We start from the raw sequence: 25,900 nt of genomic DNA, 5'->3' as shown, positions 1-25,900 counted from the left end.
ATTCTCATGCAACTAATCATGCGCTGGCATTTTATTTGTGTGCTTTTAGAGCTGGGTGGAGACCATAGGCTATTATCCTACATAAGAATTTTGCAATCTTGCTTCTTCAGCAACCCTCCCCTCCCCTCCCGATCATACAATTATCCTCTAATGATACTGTTGGCTTTATTGGCACAATGAAGATTTCAGAGATTGGTACTTGGGTGGGAGACCACCAAGGAAGATTCTGCAGAGGAAGGCAATGGCAAACCACCTCTGCTTCTCACTTGCCTTAAAAGGCCCATGGGGGTCCCCATAAGTCACTTGCAACTTGACAGCACGCACATACACAACAGCCCTTGCCCGAGGAACTGTTGTCTACTGCAGTTGCACAACAAATGTCAACACTTGTCTTGAATACCTGGAGATGTGCATCTTTCCTTTACACTTAATTACTCTTAATGTGGGTGCTGTAGTTGTTGATGGTGCTTAACAGGGGGAAAAAAACATTTAAAGATAGCATGTTGTTAGTGGCCATTATAGTGAGTTTTTAATAATAGATTATAAACAGTATAGTTACCATTCTCATCTTCCTGGAAGACTGTCTGCCCTGTGAAGACTTTCTCCCCTATCTGAATCTTCCCCGGTTGCATGAAAGGCCCATTCAGTTTGTTATCTTTGCACAGTTTGGTCAAGATCTCAGTTGGCTTGGTGGCATCTCGCCAAGCATTGTATCCTTCGCTGCAAATTAGAGGCAATGGTTTGAGAAGAGGGCGAGGTGCTCAGGATCTTAATATTTTTTTGTAAGACTGTGGGCTCAACTAGATGATAAGTGTGACACAAGTCGGACCGAGGGCTCCGTGTAGCAGCTGCAGCAAATGGAACCCCAGAGAGGTACAAACGGGACTCCTCAGAGCCAAGCTACAAGTGACACCTTACACAGGTTGAACACTTGTCAGCTTCCCTCAAGTTTTGATGGGAAATGTAGGCATCCTGGTTTTACAGCTTGGCTCTCCATTACAGTTGCAAGATCAGGATGCCTACATTTCCCATCAAAACTTGAGGGAAGCTGACAAGTGTCCAACCTGTGTCAGGCATCACTTGTAGCTTGGCTCTCAGTGGTAAACACTGCACGGGTGAAGGCTGAAGCCGCTCGTCCCCTTGTGCCATACTTGTGAGCTGAACTGGGCCCTCCGGCACTTGCAAATGTTAGTTTCCCGATCTTACACATGACAAAAGTTGTGCTCCACTTATTGTCTCGTGCTGAAGTTGGTAATTCATTTTAAATAGGAGCTGTAGTTAGAACTCAGCAAATGCTGAAGAGATAGTAGTACAGGTTCCAGTTGTCCTGGAAGTGATGTCATCACATCCCTGGAGACATCACTATGAGCCAAGCAACAAGTGACGAATGACACTTGCCTGGCAAGTGAACAGACTCACGTGTATTCCTCCCTGTTCACTTGCCATTCACTTGCAAGTGGAGAGCAAGTGAATGACAAGTAAACAGGGAGGAATATACGTGAGTCTGTTCACTCGCCAGGCAAGTGTCATTCGTCACTTGTCGCTTGGCTCTTTGTCACCAGCAAGCCAGTGAGTAAGTCTCCGGTTGCTTGTCGGCCTCATTCTGGCAACTGTAAATCAAATGGTTTGGGAGGGCATTTGATAAGTTAAACTCACAACTTGTTTTTATGTGCCTCATGTGATTTCAAGTTTTTTCCAAGATGGAAACAGTCACGGACTCTCTGGAGCTTTTAGGAGACCTGCCTTTGGCAGCCTCCAGCTTTTGCTAGAAGCTTCTTTGCTGGCTGTTCATTAATCAATTGCCAATAGACTGACTGTCCCAAGAGAAGCTTACATTTCATATAGGCTTTGCAACCCGCAAGTGGCTCGATGCCTGCTGTAGAAACGATTTTCCAGATCAATTTTCGTTTCTCCAATTAGGTCGTCTGAACCAATCAAGTCGTAGTCATAGATCAGGACTGAAAGCAGAGACTCCTTGGGGAAGGTGGCCTGAATTTCAAAGGACCTTATCCAACATAAAAATTGATAAAAAATTATGTCAGTCAAATCATCCCCCCATGGCTGAAACCTGAAGCAAACTTATCTGGAAATAATTTTCAACAAAATCAATGGGACTTACATCTGTATAAAGAGGCGTAGGAGAGGGATGTCATGAAACTGTACCAAGTGCCAGTTTTATCGTTTAACCAAAAAGCATAGTTTCAACACAAATTATTAAAACAGCAACAAATGACAGTAAAATTCAAGGAACATTACTGTGTGGCAACAATGTAAAACGCTATGTAGAATTTACCAGATGTATACAAAATATGATCAATAATAGTTCCATGCGGAAATGATAGCATTTAGGAAGGTTGGTTAAAATTAGGAAGAAAAAGTAGTGTGATTTTACTTCTAGAAGTTTTGCTATGAAAGAAAACTGGCAGTTCAAGGAGGGGACTGTTTTGATCTGGGAGAATAGTACAACAGGAAAGGGTTAACCTCTGGCAGAACTAAGGACTCAGTTTGAACTCAACCCTATTCATGGCTGCTTTTGGTCTTTAAAAATGTGGGAGATCCTTGGCGATACCCGCGAGGACGACTAAAGAAGAGGTTAAAAGCGCCATTTTGGAGGCCCGTCGGGCTTCTTCAAAATATGCAACAAAGCGACAGTTGCCTCGTGAGATCATTATTGACTTTTCATTTAAAAAGATTCGGGACACCATCCTATATAACTCATACAATGCGGATTTGGACTTTATGGGTTTGAAAGTCAAGATTTTGAAGGACGTTCCATTTCTAGTCCGGAAAAGACCTTTTAAGTATAAAAAGTTTGCAGCTCTTCTGAGGGACCATGGAATAAAGTACAAATGGTTATTCCCGGAAGGAATATGGTTTAGATATAAAGATCAGGCCTATAAGATACAATCAGAAGATCAACTAAAGGATTTTGAGGATAAAAACCCGGAATTCTGCTGCACCGAGAACGAAGAAAAGGAGAAGCCGGAGGGGGGGGAGGAGGAGGAGAGCACCGCAACAGCGGTTGCACAGAGAGAATTGCGTCCGGGACCTAGAAGGGGGAGGAAAGTTTAATCAGAATTTGAAATGCCTATTCTCTGTATGATTAACCACTCCATCATTATCCTATGGAGCTATTTTTGTATTATGACAGTATGAAGGGAAAACATTGAAGTGTAGTGTTTAGTGTTTAGTGTTTGTAGGTCATCCCCCCCCCTTTTCTTTTTCCATCCCCTTTGTCCCTTCCCTTTCCCCTTTCCTTGTGATAGTCCTGTGTAGTGCTGTGTAGCGTTTTGTAGTTTGAAAAATAAAAATTTATATAAAAAAAAATGTGGGAGATCTTAATTACAGATCACATCTAATTCAGTCCTAGCAGGTCTATTGTTGAAGACTTACCAATATCACTCTGGATACCTTTCTTAAACATTGTTACCCAAAGGATGATTGTAAACAAAATATCCCATATGCTAAATTTCAGAGATCTTTATAGTGCAGCCATGATCATAATGCTAAGTTACATCTTTCAAAATCCATTCAAGTCAATGTTCTTAAAATGCTGGTTAGGATTGTGCTGTTATGATCTTTACTTTGGAGTAGGGATGGGCATGAACCGAAATACGAACCAAAGTTCATGACAAACTGGGCCGGTTCGTGGTTCATGAACCAGCAGTTTGTCAGAGCTCATTTCTGATGAACCACCACAAACTTTAGGCTGGTTTGTTTGGTTCATTTTTTGGTTTGTCACTGCAGACAGCCTGGCGTCGATTAAGCAGTTTCCTAGGCAACAGGGGATGGACTTCCTGCTGCTGGCCCGGAAGTGACCTTCTGCTGACCCAGAAGGGATTTATTGTCGAAGGCTTTCACGGCCGGAGAACGATGGCTGTTGTGGGTTTTCCGGGCTGTATTGCCGTGGTCTTGGCATTGTAGTTCCTGACGTTTCGCCAGCAGCTGTGGCTGGCATTTTTATGTTGAGAGTCCAGTAGCACCTTTAAGACTAACCAACTTTATTGTAGCATAAGCGTTTATTGTATTTTATTGTATTTTATTGTAGCATAAGGTTATAGTGATCTATTGCCTTGAGAGTTCCATTCAATTTCTAGGTTTCATTTTTTTAAAAAAATAGTAAGACTCTAGCCTTTTACCTTGAGGAGATCTTGAGGCTGGGAAAATAGTATTGGGAGAAAGATGCCAGCCACAGCCGCTGGCGAAACGTCAGGAACTACAATGCCAAGACCACGGCAATACAGCCCGGAAAACCCACAACAGCCAGAAGGGATTGTTTGCTGACCTGGATGTGACATTTTCATGAACCAAATGAACTGGTTCGTGAACTGGGGCAGGTTCATGCAAGTTTGTGGTTCATGAAATGCGACGAACCACAAACTGCATGGTTCATTTTTTTTCCTGGTTCGTGCCCATCTCTACTTTGGAGAATAGTGGTCAGTTTAATCCAGGGGTCCCCAACCTTTTTGAGCTTTTGGGCACCTTTGGAATTCTGACACAGCGTGGTGGGTGCAGTCACAAAATAGCTGCCACAGGATGTAGAGCCCGCCATAAAATGGTTGCCACAGATTACCTTCAGTTACACAGTGAAGATCCTTGTGTTGTAGTGGCAGCTGCTGCCCAAGCAATTTTTTTTAAAAAAAATCTGCACAGCCAGTCAAATCTCCAGTGGCCAGTCAGAAGCCTTGCTGAGCAAAAACCCCACCAGGCCCCACCCACTTTCTAAAAACACTCTGCAGGCACCAGTAAGGGTATTGGCAGACAGCATTGTCAAGGACCATAGTTGTTTTGGATAGGTATTTTTGTTTGTTTTTAAGCAGGGACACCTGTTCGCTGTATCCTTTCTGCCATTTCTTGTTCTGATGGAATTCAACTGCAACCTTGAGCTCATGTACTTCAGCTACGGAACAGCTTAGTTAGTATGCTTAACTAATAGTCTCATGAACATAAATAGCCAAAGTCATTTGGATTATTCCATGAGAAGAGACGAAGCAACAAAAACTACTTCTGGGCGATGCTGTACTTTCGTGAAAATCGAATTTGCAATCTGACAATGTGACACTGATTGTCAAGAATTTAATCAGTAAGTTGTAAAGCATCCAAACAGACATGCATCAACGCATTAACAAATGTACTTTGTCTTAAATAACAGTGGTGGCAGGGGAAATAAAATATCTGTAGCTAATTCATTAGGTTTGGGGCATCACAGTCATCTAAACCAACTCACCTTCCAAAAACTGGGTTTAGCTGCTTGGGAATGTAATTATCTCGGTCTTTAATTTCTGTGTTGCCCAGTCTAACCACAACATAAGGATCCGATTTACCGTCTGGATCAGCCGGACTAAGATTAAATGCCTGCAAAAAGAGGAAAAGGAATTTTATCTGAGGAAGCCACGCCATTAAATATGAGGCTGTAGCATTATGACCAAGGCTGCTTTCACACAGGTTGGATAATGTGCTTTCAATGCACTTTAGCAATTGTTCACAAGTGGATTTTCCTGCGTGAAACAGGAACTTGATGACCCGTAGATGTTTTGCCTGTGCTTTGAATATGAAAACTGCTGTGGGAATTTTCTGGCAATGCTGCTATACTGATCTCCCTGAGGAAGCACAGGCTAAATGCGCAGAGGTTGTCATGTCTCATAAATTCTTCTTTCCGATTGCATCAATCTATTTTCTTGCCTTTTTAATTTTTTATTTTGCTTACTGGTGCAGCCCTCTTTTCTGGACTTTTATATCAAGACAGGCAACTGGTCTATCAAGTTTTCCAGGGTCTCAAATAAAGGACTTTCACATCACCTACTACTTATGTTCTCCCACTGAGTCATGGCACCTCTCCTGACGGAAAGGCCAATCTGGATAAGATACTGAGATCTCTGACTCCATTGCTCTGTTTTTACCTTGCTTTTATTCCAAGGAACTCAGGGAGAACTCCTCCCTCCATTTTATCCCCACAACAACCCTGTGAGGTTGGTCAGACTGAGAAAGTGTAGCTAGTCCAAGATGCAGTTCATGGCAGAGTGACTTGAACTTGGTCCTCCAAGTGGTTTTTTTGAGGGGAGGGGTGGTAAACTAGCCCTAGGGGCCCTGATATACAAAAGGACTCCAATATAGGGGAGGAAGGCTAATCTTTCTCCCAATACTATTTTCCCAGCCTCAAGATCTCCTCAAGGTAAAAGGCTAGAGTCTTACTATTTTTTTAAAAAAAAAAACCTAGAAATTGAATGGAATTCTCAAGGCAATAGATCACTATAACCTTATGCTACAATAAAATACAATAAAATACAATAAACGCTTATGCTACAATAAAGTTGGTTAGTCTTAAAGGTGCTACTGGACTCTTTTTGATTTTGCTACTACAGACTAACATGGCTAACTCCTCTGGATCTATAACCTTATGTGATGGAGAGGACTGGCTCCAGCTCCGCCTCTCCTTAGGGACAGCCAATGGGAGTGGGTGGAATGCTGGGCCAAGGAGAGTGAGTGTCCATTGAATGAAGGCTTTAGGGAGTTGCTGAGGGAGAAGGGTTTGGACTCTGCTGAGGAGATGCAGCAGACATATTGGTGGCTGATTCCAAACCGGTTCTTTTACACTGAAACATTCTCTGTTTAGCTCCAGTTTGTTTTTTAGTTTAAAATACGTTCGCTCCTATGTTTCTTATTATAAATAAAGTTTATTTTTGTTTGATTTAACCCTGGCTGGCTTGAAATGATTAGCTGAGGGGAAATAAGACACACACACACACACGCTTTGGTCAAGAAGACCAATGGGCCTAGTGAACTAAATGGCGGCAGCATATATGTGAGGAAAGTACCTCTGAGTTCCCTTTTCCCCAGTAGCCCTGAGCTGTAGCTGGGTGGGGGAGGCAAGTACAGGGAACTTCCTGCCTGTCTGGTGGAGCACCTGGGAGAGGAGAGAGGGGGCCCTGTGAGGGTTTGAGTCAGGGCTGTTTGCCTGCAATAGTGGCTAGACAGGTGGCATGTGTTGACCAGCCTTTAACTGCCTCAGAAGCCCCAAACCTGTGAAAGGAGGTACAGGGTGGGTGGCAAGAAGCGTGAAGGGCCTGTGTGTCAGTGAGGTGGGAACTACCTACCCACCACAACCTATCCCCACTATACCTTATTGTTCCATTGCACATTAGCAATAACTGGTTTTTTGAAACCCTCAAAAGGTCCTACAGTGGTACAATGAGAGAAACATATAACAAAACTGGTGGCTGAGTGAAGAAAGTGTGCAACAACTCCCATGTGGACACTCCGTTGCGGGTTCAAATGCCTCAGCTGGGTGGCGACAACAAGGAAACAGATTCTTACTGTATGGATGCAGTGTAAGTCAGCTATGGATAGATGCTTTCACATATGTTGGATAATGTCCAACATTGAAGGAAAATCCACTTACAAATGATTGCTAAAGTGCATTATAAATGCACTATAAGGGAATTATCCAATGTGTGCAAAAGCAGCTGACCTGATGACAATGTAAAAGGAACTGGAAGGACATATACTTGACTCTGTAGGGGCCAATTCAAAAAATTTTTTAACAAAAAGGTGAAGCAGGAAATGCCATAAACAACGTATTTCCCTTTCCTGTTGTAATATCCGAAATGGGACTTACAAACTCTATTGCAGTGGATTTCACTACAACCTACAAGAGATGTGAGGGAAGTGGAAGGGAAGATCAATCGTACTTTTGCTTTCTCTGTATTCATTCCTAAGCTTTAAACTGACACTAACATAGGAAACAGAGTCCTCCTGCCTATTTGGGAAAAAGGAATTTGAGAGCCAAATTCCAAAGGTCTAATCTGGCCTTGAAAGGGGAGGATGGGTTAACTCTTCCACCATGATCAGACATTCCTCTCAGAGCTGCTATAACCCCCCACCCCCAGACACAGAAAAAAGACAGGTGCCCATATTGTGCCTGTCTTTTTTCCTTACTGGAGCTTAAAGAACTAGAGGGGGAGATATGGGAAAAGGGAATGAACCACCCCTTCCCCAGGCGTTTGGTCCCAATCCAAGATCAGCCTCCTGGGCTGTTTTTAGGGCCAAATTATACATCTGGAACTCCAGTTGTGAAAGTTAAGCATCACATAAGATTTGATCCCTAGTTAATGTTAAAGCTGTACGCAAAGTTACACTTACTGCTACAACGTATACTCTGATCAGAACTTTCACAGCGTGATTTGGAGGTATCCCCTGAAGAATCTTTGGTTGGCTGCCTTCTCCTGAGCAGCAATCATCTGGATTTTTATATATGCAGAAACAGCCCTGTTGGTGTACAATTATGAAGATCTGGTTATTAAGCCCAAACCACAAAAATACATGCAAAATGTCACATGTTTTGCAAATGCATGCAACCCTTAACTCAAAATGAAATTCTGCGGTGTTATTCCAATCCTCCATTTCATGTACAGTAAACAGTTATATTATTTATTATTTCTAAGACATTTCCAGAAACTTTTTCAGGCTTGTAACCTTTCAGCATTGACCCTGATCTAGATAGTCCAGGACAGCCTGATCTCATCAGATCTCAGAAGCTAAGCAGGGTTGGCCTTAGTTAGTAATTGGACGGGAGACCTCCAATGAAGATCAAGGTTGCAGAGGCAGGCAATGGCAAACCATGTCTCTTAGTCTGTTGCCTTGAAAGCCTCAGCAGGAGTTGCAATAAATCAGCAATGACTTGATGGCACTTTCCAACAACACCATTTTGCCCTGACCTGGCTAGACCAGGCTCACTTATCTCATCAGATCTCAGAAGCTAAGCAATGTCAACCTTGGTTAGTAGTTGGATGAAAGACCTCCAAAGAAGTCCAAGGTTGCAGAGGCAGGCAATGACAAGCTTCCTTTGTTAGTCTCTTGTCATGAAAACTCCACCAGGGGTCGCCATAAGTCAACTAGGGTTGCTGGCTTCATCTTGACCCAATATAATAAAGAAAGCCATGCCTGCCAGTTTGCAAGGCTGCTAATGATAGGACGTTTTGGAAGTCTTTCATTCATAGGGTAACCATAAGTTGGAAGTGACTTGACAGCAAATAACACACACATGCACAACTTCATCTTGGGAAATTCCTGAAGATTTGACTGGGAACAGAGCCTAGCAAGAGAGGGGTTTGGAGAAGGGAGGGAGCTTGAGTGTGTGTGTATAATGCTAGAGAGTCCACCCTCTGGAACTGCCATTTCCTCTGGGGGACCTCATCTCTGTGATTTGGAAGTCAGTTATAATTCCAGGAGAACTCCATGTCCTACCTTGGGGTTGACAAGCCCACTGCATAATCTAGGAGCAATTTGATTCATTTACAATCCATGCACATCTGTGCACCCCTACATAAGCACAAACTAAAAACGTTGTTGAGAAACACACAGTTCTGTGCAATGTAGATTGTTATATTCCACATGCTGCCTGATCAGTCTTTAATCATACCTTAAATTTTCCTATTATTCTTTCATCATAGTCACTGTGATCTTCATCAGTGGACGATTTGCCTCGGAAGAGTTCAAATGTTTTCACCCAGTCTTCAAAGTTGTTAAATTCACTCTCCAGATCTCCATCATAGATCTTTGGAAAAGATTAGTCCAACACTCAGCATTACAAAGTAACGAAAGACCCAGTTTTGCATTCTGCTTGGTGTCCCTCATCCTGGATTGCACAAACATTTGTGCTGATCCTCCAAAACAGATTCCTCAGGCCAGCAGAAAAATCTGAATTACCAAATCTAAAATCATCTTAATGAACTCTACCTCCAGCGTTGCTAGTTTGGGGGATGCTTCTTTCACTTTCTTCTTGACCAACTTATCTTTCTTCTTTTTGTCTGGTTCATCTTCAATGCTTAATGCTACATAGCCCGTAGTCTGTGCTGTTGCAAAGATGAACGAATGCTTTTACAGATGTAATAGTTAAATAAAAAATAATAATTCTCAAGGCTGCCATTATTTTGCACTTTTGTAATAGCAGAAATGATTAATTATTATATAAACTAGCAGCAGGATGGTCAAAATCATATAGAAGGAAAGGACACTACTGATCGTCTACCAGTTATAGAGAAATAATTCTGTAAGAATGTAAAATAATCGTTCATCTTTTATTTTATTTATTTATTTATTTATTTAATCACATTTCTAGACCGCCCTCCCTATCAGACGGGCTCAGGGAAGTTTAACAACAGTTTAAAACAGCAAAAATATTATAAAAACATATCAAAACAATTAAAATTGGCAGGTATAAAATATTAAAATACAGCATTTTCCTGCATGGGTCGTGGAAGGTCTTCAGTGGTATGGCCGGCAAGAGGACAGCCTAGCCCCCACCAAATGCCTGGCGGAACATCTCTGTCTTGCAGGCCTGGCAGAAAGATAACAAATCCTGCCAGGCCCTAGTTTTCTCAGACAGAGAGTTCCACCAGGTCGGAGCCAGGACCGAAAAGGCCCTGGCTCTGGTAGAGGCCAGGCAGACCTCCCTGGGGCCAGGGACCATCAGCAACTGCTTATTAGCTGATGGAAGCGACCTCTGGGGAACATATGGGGAGAGATGGTCCCGAAGGTATGCTGGGCCCAGTCCACATAGGGCTTTATAGGTCAACACTAAAACCTTGAACCGGACCCGGTACTCAACTGGTAACCAGTGCAGCTGACGGAGGATAGGTGTTATATGAGCCATGATTGGTGCTCTGGCTTTGTGGGTTCAACTTAACTTTTCATGGTCTGAATGAATTCTTTTAAATTGAGGGACAAAACTGTGATTACTGAATATGTTCAATTTATTTATTTTTTACTATATTTTAATTAAGATTTTAAAACAAAATAATAAAAAGAAAAAACATAGATATGAAGAAAAAAAATTGGAATAAACATCAATTTTCTGTATGAAAGATATGTGTTACATATTGTACACTAACTCCAAAATTACCATGAGTAATTTTTTTCCTTTTCCTCTAAACATTTTTTGCCTCTTAATCTTTAAAAGCCCAAATCCAGAAGTGTCATTGCGCCAGCTGTGGGAGTATTCCTGCCCTTTGTTTTGGGCCAATTTGGGCCCCAAACAGGCCAAATCGGCCCCACACGGAGCTTGGGGGTGCTCCCATGGTTGGCGCAATGGCATCACTTCCGGTGGTGATATCATCGCGCAGGTGCCACAGCAAACAAGACCTCATGCAGGCGTCATTGCACAGGCTGACAGGACATCACTGCTAGAAAAAGGTAAGTGACAGGTCCCCCTTCTTCCAGCGGGAGGGTATAGGAATCTGGCAACCCTATAAGGCACCTGTGGCCCTAGTTGTGTCACATGTATTGTGTATTTGGGTCCTGAGGCTGCAATCCCATGGATACTTAACTCAGGAACAAGTCGCACTGAATGAAGCTGTATTTACCTGCTGAAGGATCAAGCTGCATAATTGTCAACAGAGAAGGAAAGAGTACATTTCTCTACAGGCCCGGTATGCACCTTGCTTCCCTGCCTGCTACAGGGCAAAACTGAAGTCTTGTTCCGGGGCCAGAAGTGCAGACAGGCAAGAGAGAGGGAAGGCCGAAGAAGCTGTGGCTGTATTACAGCCCATTTACTCTTCTCTAGACTTGAGCTTCTCTGGAAACTCAAAATCTTAGTAAGTTTCACAAATTTTTCACAAATTATGTTTGCCAAATTTCCACTGTGCTTACCAGTAGATCCTCGTTCTTTCAAAAGCCAGTTCTTACTTTCCTTTTAGAGACCTGAGCAATAATGGCTTTATTCTCTCTTTTAAAAACATTATTTATGGAACATATAGTGATGGAGTCCATATAAACTACTGATCAGGCCCTGTATACTGGCTTAGTTTCATGATGGTATAACATCAAGGGCCTCCCAGATAACGCTTTACTGTTTTTACAACCTAAGTCATAAACAGCAACCCTCAACTCATGAAAGAAAAACCTAGAAGTTAATTATCAAACAACTTAACGGCTGCTGCCAAAAATTTCACCACACACAAAGTAGTTTGTTTATCGTCTCTGAGTAGCCAGGGTGATTTCGCTTCTGGAGAGACAGAGTTCTGATTAAATAATGGGGTGATCAAATGGGGCGATTTGAAAATTTAGGGACGTCAATGAAAACGTGATCTACAGAGTATCTCGGATATTCACTGGATGCCAAGCCTAATGACGGCATTCTTTATTCTCTGCTTTCCCATATATCACTCATATTATTAGATGCCAGCCTGCAGGGCTGGATCGAGGGGGGGCGGGCGGTAGCCTGCCCCCGGCGCTGCCAAAGAGGGGGCACCAAGCGTGGCTACCAGCCTCCAGGAGTGCAACAGAGCTGGTGGTTTGCCACGCGGGAGGCTGAGTGCAGGGTTGGGAGGCCCTCACCTGCCCCGTCAATGTGGCAACGGGCTTGCAGCTCGTGCGGCACAGGGCAGCGGGGCAGGCAAACCACGCAGAGGGCCTCCTAGCCCTGCACTCAGCTGCCTGCACGGCAAGCCGGCTGCCCCAGCGCATGCTCGTGCTGCTGCCAGCTCCGTAAAGCACTGTGCGCTGAGGCGGCGAGCTTGCCACACGAGCAGTACAGGGCAGCAGGGCAGGTGAACCACACGGAGGGCCTCCTAGCCCTGTACTCAGCTGGCTGCCCCAGCGCACGCTTGCACCACTGCCGCCAGCTCCGTGGTGCACCGGGCACTGGGGCGGCCAGCTTGCTGCACATGAGGCAAACCTCCCCCCTGCGTGATGACATCACGGAAGTAACATCATCACGCACTGCCGGGAGTACGTGTGCACTGCGCATGCACGCACGAAGGGCTGGACAAGGGTTGCACCGGGCGCCGGCAACCCTAGATCCGGCCCTGCCAGCCGTTTGAAACACTATTTTAAAGAGTTTGGCATCAGCACCAAATATTTTTGTACCCTGTATATGGCAATCCCAATAATATCTGGATTTTTAAAAATGCAGGAAGTATCCCCGCCCCAGTCCTCACTCATGAACTTAGTCAGACATGCTGATCTTTTGGAAGTAAACTGCAGGATTCTATTTAAGGAGGCAAGATGAGTTATCTTAGACACAGATACAGCGTCAGAAAAGAGGGTCTGGTATATCAAGGCTTTGCAGTCATGTGGAGATGTGTTGGGATTTTTGCAAGTGCCCTGCGTTCAGTCATGAAAGAGTTAAATGGTTTTTCTGTTTGTTTAGTTTGATAGCTAGTTAGCCTAGGACCACTTAGGCTTCAAATAAAAGTTCCCCGCCGTAGAAAAGGGAGTCTTAGTCTTAATGAAGAAATCTAGGTCTATCTATCTATTGATCTATGATCTATGCCCATGTGTTGGGTAGGGGATCCAACCCGGATCTCCTTAAATTGTTCTTGAATCCAGCAAATTAACTGGGGGAGTGTTCTCAAAGGTATTCCTTGAGTTTCTTGTCTAAGTCTCCAAGTTTCTCTCTCTAAGCTCCTAGTCTAGCCATCAAGATGTAGTTAGTTTGTTATTCTTTATTTTCTTACCAAATGTACCCTTTTTTCTTTGTTATGTAGTAAAAGTATTTTATAGAGCTAAAACCACAGAAGTCTGTCTACTTATTTCCAATGCACTAATATCAAACTCTGCTACAATCTTCCTTTTTAATTTCTCGCCCCCCAACAAGATGCAAATTGCCTGGATAATTAGATTCCTGCAAGCGCTGCCACTCCAGCCACTTAACGATCGAAATTCTGCTCACCTGAGGCTTTTGGGCTAATAATAAAGTAGGCCATATCCATGCTGCATTAATTAAATTAAGACGTTTCTTTTAAGAACTTGAACAAATTAATAAAAGATAAGGTTTAACAGAGGCTGTGAAAATAATGCCAAAGACTTTCATAAAGCCCTCTTTGGAACCCTAGCTGGATTACACTGACTCCTCTTCTCTCCTCTCCTCTCCTCTCCTCTAGCTCTGTCTGCAGTACAAACTTTGGTTACTTCCACAAGGGTTTTTCTCCCCCTCCCCAGATGGAATGCAGCATGCACCTGCATTTTTGGAAGGGGGAAGGGGCTTTCTCCTTTAAATCAGAATGAAGAAAACCTCGTTTGGCAAAGGAACTATGAGGTTTGCATGGATGCTCCACACGCAACCAATCTGAAGAGGAGAATGCAGCTATGCCCCATTTTAAAATGGGTGGAGCTAAGCTGTACCCCCCCACACACACACATTTAGCCCTTCCAAGTTTGTTACAGAGCCACAGATAAAAATCTACTAGAATAGATAGATGCAAGTTTGTCAGAGGATAAATAGCTGTCACAGTTGTTGGGACTGAGAATTGGTATAGGCGCTCTCCTGGGTAAAAGATCTTGGGTTCCCCAGTCTGCTACCTTCTGACAATACCTCCTTAACCTCTCTTTCACATGCCAATGAAATGGTTCAGTAGTGAGTGGCAAACAGATGCACTCTAGGAAATTTTTATAAAGATGTGCCTTATGACACAGTAAGTGGAAGTCCGAAGTCAACCTCAATCAACCAGTTTCATGAGAAATTCCTTCTCCTTCCTGCTGATGGAGGCCTTATGCAAAACAGAGGAAACAGGCTAACTGTATTTAAGGGATTAAAGATATTAGGGGCAGAGATGAGAATAAGAAGGAAGAACCTCTGCTGACAAAATGGATGACATCCCCACAATGAGAGTGTTAGTAGCTGCTGCCATGCTCACGTCACACCAGATTCAACACATAGGTAAGTATGACCCTTGAGAAACGTATCTTGTATTACCAAATGCTACCCTAGACCGATTCTTATCCTTATGTACATAGCAGAGAGTAGGATAAAAGCCATCTTTGCATGAATAGTTTCTCAAGTCAATGGGATTTCAACCTTAAACATGAACAGAAAAAAATGCAAATATTTACTCACTACTTCCTGGCTTTCCATCACCAAAATCGAGTACTTTTGCCTTTAAAAATGTAACAATAAACAACAGTTATACTCTTAAATATAAAATGAACTTTGCAAGCAAGGCATTATACTTACAGTGTTAATAGGTTTGCTTTAATTAAATAAAGAATGTGTAATTCTGCTTTTTCTTTTTTAAAAAATTGCAGTATTTCAGAGTTTCTTTTACTGCCTTCTATTACGGATTCTTCTGACGTACAAGATAGAAACAAATGTTTATTTAAACATTGGTTGTTTATATTGCATTTTTAAAATGTTTGTCAATGACCTCAAGAACGGCACAAGGATAACAGGTGTGGTTAGCAAGGTTTTAAATAAATTAATTCACATACGCACTACTCCACAACTGACATTTGTGAACTTCAGTGAAAAGCTACTGGAAACCAAGGTATTGGATTGAATACTAAAATGCTCTTTGCATGTGCAGAAGGAAGGAAGGAAGAAAACTGGGAACATCTTCCGAGCCAACTCAATAAGATGTGGTCTCAACATTTGTCTTCCTTTTTTTTTGCTGGCCAGAATATGGTTGCCAACCTCCAGCTGAGACCTGGAGATTGCCCAGAATTACAGCTGTCCACCAGAGATCAGTTTCCTTGCAGAAATGGGCTGTTTTCACACTGCTTACCGGCCATGGAACATGGCGCCAAGTTCCTGGAATGACAACACCTTCCTGGCGTGATTTCACGCAAGAACTGCCGTTCTCACGCAAAATTGCGCTAGAAAGATGCTGTTGTTCCGGGAGCTTGGTGCAATGTTCTGTAGCCAGTAAGCGGTGTGAAAACGGCCATGGTTGTTTTGGGGTGGACTGTAGGACATAATACCCTGCTGATGTCCTTCCCATCCCAAACCCCACCTTCCCCATGTTCCTCCAAGAATTTCCAAACCCGGAGCTGGTAACCCTAGGCCAGGGGCATTAGCCTTTGGCAAGAGTCAACAGGCTCTTGGCCTGTGGTTTGCAGCTTATGGCCCTATGCAAGTCATGCTGACAAAATCAAGATCAGATGGGAAGCTCTTCATGGCTCATCACTGGTTTTAAGTTTGAGTGGGGGAGGTCTGTTGGGTTGTAGGTTTTATTTAATTTTTATTGTTTGAATGCCTCTTCGTTTGTAAGTCACCTGAATGAATTTTCGTTCGTAAGTGGAATAAAATGAACTTCTGCTTGTGCAGAGAATGAGAAGATCCTACCATTTTTATCCGTTTCCTCGCTTGGGTCCTGGTTTGCCAGGCACATCCCGCACTGTTCCCATGGGTCCCTTGATGCCCAGGACCAGGTTTTTGGTTGGTATGGTGTGTTGCAGCTTAATGTTTTAAATTTAGTTATAAAGCAACCTTTCTCCTGACAGCTCAGGAAACATGCTGAGTTGCAAGGGTGTACAGAAAATATCCCTTCCTCAAAGGCAGTGCAATTTGGGAGGTGTTAGGAGCCAGTAAGCATCATAAGAAATAAAAATAAAAAGCATCCATCAGAAATAAAAATTCTGGAATTTCACATTGCCATTTGTAAAGAAATTATAAGTGGGAAAAGGCTTTGTTATCCAACTTGTCCTGTAACAGGTAAAAAAAAAATCACTTTTCATACACACCAGGATAGCGGCTGTTTCTATACAGTAAAGCTTCTGATTTCTTACCTTTTGAACTTTTTGCACAGAAGCGTAATACTTTGACCACCAGTCAATAACATTTTCAGCAGATTCGTCTGCAATTGTTCTCTTTTTTCTCTTGGTTGAACGGCGAGATGATTTTCTCAAGTCCTGGGAAGGAAAAGGCTATAGGTGAAGATGATTCTTATCCTATTCCTCTCCATTCGGCGATTCTCTTCTGCGCACACATTCACTCACTGTGGAATCCTACTGTGCACACAAAGTACGAATAAATCTACCACATCGTCATCCAGATGTAAAACTAGGTGCCAGCTGTGCACAGGGAAGAATCCTGTGAAGAATGGAAGAGCAGATCTGCTCTGTTTCTGCCTTCAGGAAGCTGCTGATGCAGTTGCACATCCACCATCATCTTAATAGAGGTGCAAATATACAGGCCTTTTTATCTGGTGGTATGTGCAGTGCACAGTACTGGCACTTTTTTGGGCCAGTAGGCCTGGGCTGTGAAGGTATTGAACATCATGAGTACCAGCACCTCTCTTTTTTTAGAAAAAAAGGACAGAAAATCATATCCACGTCAAAGTACCATGTGCAGAAGGAGACGTGTAATGCTTTTGTGCACACTGGTGAAGCCCTTGGAAAATAAAAACCTCAGTACAGAATTTTGCTGGTTGTGCACATTGGGTCGTATCCTATGAACTATGAAGGGCAGCATCTAATTCAGCCCCTAGTATGACCTGTTGCTTTCATGTCACACCAGGAATTATTCCCTCCCCCCCAGGGGACTAGCAACCCTTGCTGCAAACCAGTAACTTTGCCCATATTCACAGGCCACTAGGGGAAAGCAGGCCCTCAAAATTTGATCCCACTAATCTCATAGAATCACAGAGTTGGAAGGGGCCATACAGACCATCTAGTCCAACCCCCTGCCCAGTGCAGGTTCAGCCTAAAGCATCTCTGACAAATATTCATCCAGCCTCTTCTTGAAAACTGTCAGTGAAGGGGAGCTCACCACCTCCCTAGGCAGCTGAGTCCACTTTTGAACTACTCTGACCGTGAAAAAGTTTTTCCTAATATCCAGCCGGTACCTTTGTGCATGTAATTTAAGCCCATTGCTTCGGGTCCTACCCTCTGCTGCCAACTGGAACAGCCCCCTGCCCTCCTCCAAATGACAGCCTTTCAAATACATAAAGAGAGTAATCATGTCCCTCCTCAATCTCCTCTTCTCCAAACTAAACATTCCCAAGGCCCTCAGCCTTTCCTCGTAGGGCTCAGTCTCCAGACCCCTGATCATTTTCGTCACTCTCCTCTGCACCCTCTCGATTTTGTCCACATCCTTTTTGAAGTGAGGCCTCCAGAACTGCACACAATACTCCAGGTGTGGCCTGACCAAGGCAGTATAGAGAGGGGCTATGACCTCCTGCGATTTCGACGCTATGGCCCCTTTGATACAACCCAAGATTGAATTAGCCTTTTTTGCCACCGCATCACACTGACTGCTCATATTTAGTTTACAGTCCACTCTTACCCCAAGATCCCTTTCGCATATACTACTGCCCAGAAGTGTATCCCCCATCCAGTATTTGTGCTTCCCATTTTTGTGGCCCAGATGTAATACTGTGCACTTGTCTTTGTTGAATTGCATCCTATTTACAGCTGCCCACTTCTCCAGAGTATTCAGGTCTTGTTGAATTTTAATTCTATCTTCTTGGGTGTTTGCTACTCCTCCCAATTTGGTATCATCAGCAAATGTAATGAGCAGCCCTTCCACTCCTTCATCCAGATCATTGATAAAAATATTGAAAAGTACCGGGCCCAAAACCGAGCCCTGTGGCACCCCACTGGACACCTCCCTCCAATCTGATGAAACGCCATTGACCACCACTCTTTGGGTGCAGTCCTCTAACCAGTTCCCTATCCACCAAACTGTCCTATAGTCCAGTCCACAGTCTTCCCGTTTGCCCATCAGAATGTCATGGAATGTCATCTCTTCCTTGGTGGCCCTGCCATTGGGTTACCGTCCTCAAGAAGCAAGCTAATAAAAACCCTATTTCCAATCTGCTTGAGGGACATTCCAGCCTGTTGTCTGAAGGTGAGAAACTATCCTTCTAAGCAGATCTTTTTATGCTGCATTTGGCCAACTAATCCTGTTTTTTTGCTCTTTAGAAATGGAATCGGCTAGACCAGAAGGTTGCCACTTTCAAACAGGTTAAAGCAAACAGCTCTGCATATCAACTTGTCTTGTGTGCCAGTTTACCAGGCTACTTCTTTGCAAGTGTGCCGCTCTTTGCACATGCGGGCTGCAAGACACTGCCTCGCCACAAAAATCTTTTTTGAAAGGGAGAGCTACTCCGGACACTGCCTTAAAGGTGTAATATCAAAAAGAGTCCAGTAGCACCTTTAAGACTAACCAATTTTATTTTAGCATAAGCTTTCGAGAATCAAGTTCTCTTCTTCATTCTCGAAAGCTTATGCTAAAATAAAATTGGTTAGTCTTAAAGGTGCTACTGGACTCTTTTTGATTTTGCTACCACAGACTAACACGGCTAACTTCTCTGCATTAAAGGTGTAATGTGAATAATTACTTTGGAAAAATACACTGTGGGAAATGCAAAAGATCTCACAGATGTCCTGGCAAGTGAAATGATACTTACTTTCTGCTTCCCATCCTTAGCAAGTTCAGGGGTAGAAGAAGGTGCAGGTTTGGGGGGAGGCAGAGATGCTGGCAGAGTTGGTGGTGGTGGTGACTGAGCAGGCAGTGGTGCTGGCTCAGGCTCTGGTACAGCTAACACTGGGGCACTATGTTCCACATCAACATAGATATGATCTGTTGGAAACTGTGCAGCCTGAACCGGTTGTGTTTGCGCTGGCACAAAAAAACAGAAACACAAAGAATTTGGTCAAACAGAAAATATGTTTACAGAGTAATCCTAAGAAGAGCTCATTTAAATCAATGGGCTTCGACTGGAGTAACTCTGTTTAGGATTACACTGTTAGCGTGCTTATTTAGAGTGAATGTTGACAGTTTTAGGGTATATAACAGGACTGGTTTAACAACGGTTCCCTTCCCCAATAGAACCCTGGGAATTTTAGTTCAAAGGGGAGGATTTCTAATAGAACAGTACCCTCTTCAAAGTACAATTCCCAGGATTCTTTGCGTGGACGTCACAACAGTTTACAAGGTAGAGAATCAATATGTGTTCATGTCATTAGATACACTTTTAAAGAGCTGCCTTATTCTGAGAACTATTTTGGAAGTGATTAAATGTTGGAAAGAGGCAAGATACACAAGCAATTTTCTCTTTCAAATGGCCATTCTTCTCCATCTTGTCTGAAATTGACTAACTCCAGTGGGAAAGGCAGAAATGTGCAAGCTGGCTAGGGATCCTAAGTGTTTTGCCATCTTCTGGGCGTGCAGTAAGGGTCACTGAGTGTGTGTGCGGGGGGGAGGTATTTGTGAATTTCCTGCATTGTGCAGGGGGGGTTGGACTAGATGACCCTAGAGGTCCCTTCCAACCCTATGATTCTATGATTCTAAAATGGTGCTGGTTACTGTAATCCAGTATCACGTCTCTCCAAGGTCTCAGGCACAGGTTTTTCCCAGCTTTGCTGCCTTCCAGCTGGAGGTGCTGGGACTGAACATTGAGCTTTCTGCATGCAAAATTATGTGCTTTACCACTTAGCTGTGGCACCTTCGATGCAGGGAGCAGCATTCACTTGAAAGCCAGGCACTGGTCTATGCAGACCATCACTATCTACAACAACTAACAGCATATCTCCCGAGACTCAAGGAGAGAGAGATCCTCCAGTCCTCCTGATTCTTGTTCATGTGGCAAAAACAAAGATCCAACTTGAGACTTCATGCACGCAAGCCAAGTGTCCTAGCATATCGAGGGATCAGACAATACCACCAAAGAAGAGGAAAGGAGGCAGCTACAATTGAATTATGGCAGATGTCTCCATAAGCAACCATTTTGGTCATGCTCAGTGCTAGAGGAAGTCCTGCTTTTTCAGGCCACTTTAGACCTGCAACCCACCTGCAATAAGGCAGCCCCTAAAAGTCCATCCAGTCATTTCGTGTATGAACTGAATCCTATCTTGTATACAGCTGTGGCTGTTGGCTGCAGTTCCTGGAGAATCCAGGATTTCTTACCTTTGTCTGTTTCTACGAGGTTAACATCCTTTGCTGGTGGAGCAGGGAGTTCCTTCGGCTTATACAGAAACTGTTTCAAGCAATTGACTGTGTGTGTTCCAACTAAAGTGCTACGGCCAAAGGCCCTCCAGTCCACAACGCAGATGCTGAGTGGCGGGTGCAGCAATTCATTTTCAGGCAGTTCCTAGCGGAGGAAACAATACAGGGTTCCCAAGAAGCTTTGCCTTCTTATATGATGGTTGCCCGCATTTATTAAAGGGGAATTTTAGGATATTGCCCTAATCTGAGATGCATTTGTCCAACCCAACCAGAAATGTGCACAAAACTCCTGGCTTGGGAAATTTCTCATATTTTATATCAATTTTAGAGGGTGAGACCAGGAACTGGGAGATTTGAGTTCAAACTTCAACTCTGCCCAGGGCGTTTTTTCTGGGAAAAGAGGTGGTGGAACTCAGTGGGTTGCCAGTACAGGGGGCAACTGCTGGTGAGAGGTGGTGCCCCTGGTACCACATGCGCACGCTCAAAGTGTGTGCACGCTTCCAGGACAGCGCAATGACGTCACTTTGGGTCAGCTGGAACAAGGGGGGAGTTTTTTAAAGTTTAAATCACCCTCAGTGAAAATGGTCACATGGCTGGTGGCCCCGCTCCCTGATCTCCAGACAGAGGGGAGCTTAGATTGCCCTCCATGCCATGGCGCGGAGGGCGATATAAGCTCCCCTCTGTCTGGAGATCAGGGGGCGTGGCCACTGGCCATGTGACCATTTTCAAGAGGTGCCGTAACTCCGTTCCACCGCGTTCCAGCTGAAAAAAATCCCTGACTCTGCCATGGAAACTTGATGGGTGATTTTGGGTCAATAACTCTCTTACCCCAACACGCTTCACATGGTTAAATAATGGAGGAGGGGAGAATGATGCCGTAAACAGCTTTGGGACCCTTGGGGGAAAATCAAGATACAAATTTCTAAATAAACAAAATAAATACAAATATGTTTTACTGAGATGTTATAAAGTTATCTTGACATTTTTACAGATATTTTATATCAGCAGGATCCTCCAAATTCACAATTTTCTCTCTATGCAAAATCAGGAGATGTGCAAAACGTCTTTGGGAAATGAAATGTCATTAATCCTATTGAACACTCTTCCAAATTCATACAGCTTAAAAAAATCTTGCTTTTCTACAGAATGTCCTATTCGAGGGATTGATCAAGCCTATAAATTTTAGCTGCCTTAGTGGCCCGGTGAGGCCAGAAAGATGGGGTAAATATTTTATTAATCAACAAACAAACGAACAAATAGCTTTATTCCCTCTCTGTACCAAATGCTGCTCTACTCTAAATCATATTTTTGTAGTAAAAAGGATAGAAAGACAAATGTAGTCGAATTCAATGCACATACCACTTCAAACCAATCTGCCTGAACATTAAAATTTGGGTTGTTTTTGTAGCTCTGAATGACGCATGATTTCACTCCTTTGCCTGCACATTCAATGAGAACTTGTGGACGATCCACAGAAAGAAGCTGCACCTTCTTCAGCTCACGAAGCCCCCAGAACAGAACCTGTGGTAGAAATGATAATGGTAAAGATAATTCACACAAGCATCCAAAATGTTTTACATTTCAGGTCCAATTCACACATTATCAAGCCCATGTGTCCCCACCGTAGATTTTGTACAGATGTGTTCTGCATAGAGAGTTCAAGGAGAAAGAGTGTGTGTTTTCCTCCAGTGCCATTTTCTCAACCTGAAAACTATTTGCCCACCAAGAAAACATACATGTACTGATGGCTCCTCATATGTTTCCCATTGTGTCAAACAGCAGCTCCAGTGCTATTTCTGTTAGCAGAGTTGCCTAGTAAGCAGAGAAACATGGGGTATGGGAGCGTGCATTGCAGAGCGTGCGTGGAAGAAAGAAACAAACTTACACTAGATTAAACTTTAGAAAAGAAATAAGAGTTCTTTATTGTAGGCACTCCATACAGGATAAGAAAGATGAGAGATCTTTCTAGCTGTCAAGTGTAAGGATGCCAGTGGATGGCAGAACAGCAAGTCCTGCATGCATCCATGATGCCAAGGTGGAGAAGAGAGCACAGAGTGTGACAGGAGGGTGGGGTGTCAGGAAGAGGAAGTCCCTGAGAATAGCAATCTACACACATCAAAGGACAGTGTCAGGGTAGTAAAGAGCAAAATGGTAAGTAGGTACCTGACCTCTCTATCTTTCTGACTCTTTGGTTCGTCCACCTCTGAAACCTCAGTACGGACAGAGTTTAGTCCTCCTTATAATTTCAAGTCAGAAAATGGGAGGGGGAGGGGGGGAGACTGAAGCCTCTTCTCCTTGTGTGCTGTGATCCTAATCCAAATCAGGCTTGTGCACATCTGGGAATTGAGTTCACAGCACAGAACTCAAAGTGCGCATCTGATTCAATGCATGTCTGCTACATGGGCTTTGCAACATGTCAATCATAATACTGACTACAAGCTCACAGTACAGAAGTTTACAAGGCCCCATAGTGATTTTGTGGCTGGGCTGGGGACGGCCCTGTTCATAGGACCAAATCAGACATTATTTGCCGGATTACTTTTCTAAGTGTGACGGTGACCATAGCCCTATGGCCATGGACTTCTCTGAGGTTTATCATTCCAGTAAGGCATATACACTACAATCAGAGTGTGGGTTCAGACTGCACAATCAGTTCCCAGATTTTAAATGGGGAAATGGAACTCTTGATCACTCTTGATCTGGAATGCATGTACACGCACATGGTACATTAATCTGAGTGTCAGAACAAGCCCAAGGAGATCCAGGTTCAAATCCCTATGGAAGGGTGCTAGGTGATTTTGGACCATTAGCACTTTCTCTCTCTCTCTCTCTCTCTCTCTCAGCCAGATCTACTTTACAAGATTGTTGTGAAGATAAAGAAAGAGGAGGGAGAACATTGCATGCTTCCTCCTAAGCTCCTTGGAGAAATGCCACCCTGAGATCTTTAGAGGAAGGGCGTGAAATAAATGTGATAGAGGGAAGCAAACTGTGTGCAATATATCCAGTCAATTTCCATCACAGTCTTACAGTTTCACAGTAATTTTTATGATCTCTTCAAGAGGGATGCCAATTAGCTCACAAGCCTCATATTCCTAACAGGCAGTGGCAAACGACACCTGTAAAGGATTTTCTTTAAAAAGAAACTACAAAGTGAACTCAATAGAGACTAATGAGCCATTTTCAAAGATTGATGCCCAGTAAGGTTTCAGCCCTGCTGGATGAGAATCGGATTTAGCAAATGAAAAACGACTAGTGTCAGAATAACTGGATGTGTTCTTGTGTATTTATAAGCAGTTATTCTCGATGTTTGCGAAATCTACTAAAAATACATCATAGCATAGCTGATAAGGATGGGATCGGGCAAGAGAGACTTGGATTTAAATCCAAGCAACCATAAAGCTCACCACTCTGACACTCAGAATGGCCTACCTCACAGGGTTGCTCTGTGGGATAACCCTTGCATATATTGTGTGCAGTGCCTTTTTATTAAAATTTTTATTAAGGTTTATAAAATAATTGTAAAATGTACAGACAAAGGAAAGAAAAAAGAGAAAAAGGAAAGGATAAGAAGAAAAAGCAAAAAAAGAAAACATCTATATAAGAGGAATATATACCAACTTTCCATGTGAAGAAATCCAAAAATAACACCATGTGCAGTGGCTTGAAGGAGGGGGACATACAAGCGAGATGCATGAACACAGATATCCTGGGATGCCTTATTCACCAAAGTACATTTGTGCTTCAAAGCTGTACACAAAAGCACAAACGCTGGCACATCCTCTTTGTTTACTCACCTCGACTCGGTATTTACTTAGAACAGGTCTGATGTTGCCTGGGACTGGGTAGATCTGACTGACATCTGGAGGATCCACAGGTGGGAGATTTTCCGGACCTGAGTCGGAAATCTGTAAAATGAAATTGTTTCCATCCCTTATCATTTAGGTCTAAAATGGGGGGAAGAGTGCTCATTTCCACATCAAGCAAGTCTAATCACACCTGCGTTGTGCACTGAACTACCTAAAATTTATATCATATTCTGTCCGAGCAGCGGTGCTTGAAACTCGATCTAAAAATAAAAGGCCTGTAGAGAGGAGCTGGTGCAGAAAAATCAGCAAGAGATGGTCAATACCTTACACAGTTGTAATAAGGAAAATGACTGAGATAATTGTGTGAAGTGCTTTGAAGCCTTTGGAGATCAGGGCTGAGGTATACTTTTCTGCAAAATTACACACAAAAAAAGTTTTTAAAATGATGTGTTTAAAAATAGACATCACCCTCCTCCCCCCAAATCCCTTGGCTGACACATTAGGTTGCCTAGCAACCTGAGATGTGATGAATTTGGGGGCAAGTAAAAATAAGGACAGGCTGAGGGGAGGGCAAAAATTGGCAGACTGGGTGTGTTAAGAAGGGGGTGAAAAATGGACAATTGGGTGGATGGGCAAAGAAGAGAAGCAGAACAAGAGGAGAGGAAACAGGGATGTGAGATGAGATTTCCATTCTACTGTGAATCCCTTATACAAATACTGACAAACCAGGGTTTGTCATTATTAAAAGGGTTGCATTAAAAAGAGGCTCACATTGTGCTGCCTTGAGCTGTCTCGTATCTGTAGCATATCTACAGAGAGTGCTTAGTAGTTTCAGTATTAGCCTATGACTGGGGAAGGCCAGGTTCAAATCCCCAGTTTTCCACTTGAAGCTTAAAGAATGGCCTGGAGCCATTCATCCAAATCTGTAAGTATAAAATGGAATCAGGAAGAACCATTTATATTGCCCTGAGCTCCTTGAAGAAAGTGCAGGCTAAACAATACAAAATATAAACCTCTTTGAATCAAACACCAGTATACATTACAGATGCTAGCCAATTGCTACCTCTTTCTCATGTGCTTGGTTGCCCTGAGTCTGGCTGCTTCTACCTCAGCAGCTCAGCAACAGGGGATTTTCTTTCCCAGGAAGGGGTGGTAGCAGCAGTGATCTTGAGAAGACAGCAGTGCAGTCAGAGAGGGAACACTACTTTCTTTCCTTGCTCACCTGCCTTCTTGCTATTGCTGCCTTTTCCTTCCGACAATGGACATTGCACCTGAACACACAAAGCTGCCTTATGCTTAAATAGACCATTGAAGTCAGTAATGTCTCTGCTCAGACTGGCAGCAGCTATCCAGGGCCTTAAGCAGAAGACTTCCACATCACCTACTGCCAGATACTTTTACTGGAGATGCTGAGGATTGAACCTAGGACCTT

The 25,900-nt window shown here is 43.3% G+C and overlaps 1 protein-coding gene across 1 annotated transcript in view; it reads right to left on the bottom strand.

Moving 5' to 3' along the window:
• FER1L6 (fer-1 like family member 6) overlaps nt 1-25,900 on the bottom strand; it is a 133,948-nt gene that overhangs the window by 18,646 nt on the left and 89,402 nt on the right. Inside the window, exons 23-34 of the mRNA XM_054985903.1 lie at nt 24,457-24,567; nt 22,022-22,183; nt 20,624-20,807; nt 19,125-19,336; nt 16,501-16,623; nt 14,834-14,873; nt 9,736-9,851; nt 9,419-9,553; nt 8,140-8,265; nt 5,228-5,355; nt 1,835-2,005; nt 560-720 (exon numbers count right to left, since the gene is read on the bottom strand). Of these exons, the coding sequence (XP_054841878.1) occupies nt 560-720; nt 1,835-2,005; nt 5,228-5,355; nt 8,140-8,265; nt 9,419-9,553; nt 9,736-9,851; nt 14,834-14,873; nt 16,501-16,623; nt 19,125-19,336; nt 20,624-20,807; nt 22,022-22,183; nt 24,457-24,567 (1,669 nt within the window). The remainder of the gene's footprint in view (nt 1-559; nt 721-1,834; nt 2,006-5,227; nt 5,356-8,139; nt 8,266-9,418; nt 9,554-9,735; nt 9,852-14,833; nt 14,874-16,500; nt 16,624-19,124; nt 19,337-20,623; nt 20,808-22,021; nt 22,184-24,456; nt 24,568-25,900) is intronic.

The sequence above is a fragment of the Eublepharis macularius genome, chromosome 7 (assembly GCF_028583425.1).
Source record: "Eublepharis macularius isolate TG4126 chromosome 7, MPM_Emac_v1.0, whole genome shotgun sequence".
NCBI lineage: Eukaryota > Metazoa > Chordata > Lepidosauria > Squamata > Eublepharidae > Eublepharis > Eublepharis macularius.
The sequence above is the reverse complement of the archived record's forward strand: the minus strand, read 5'-3'. Positions and strand labels throughout refer to the sequence as shown.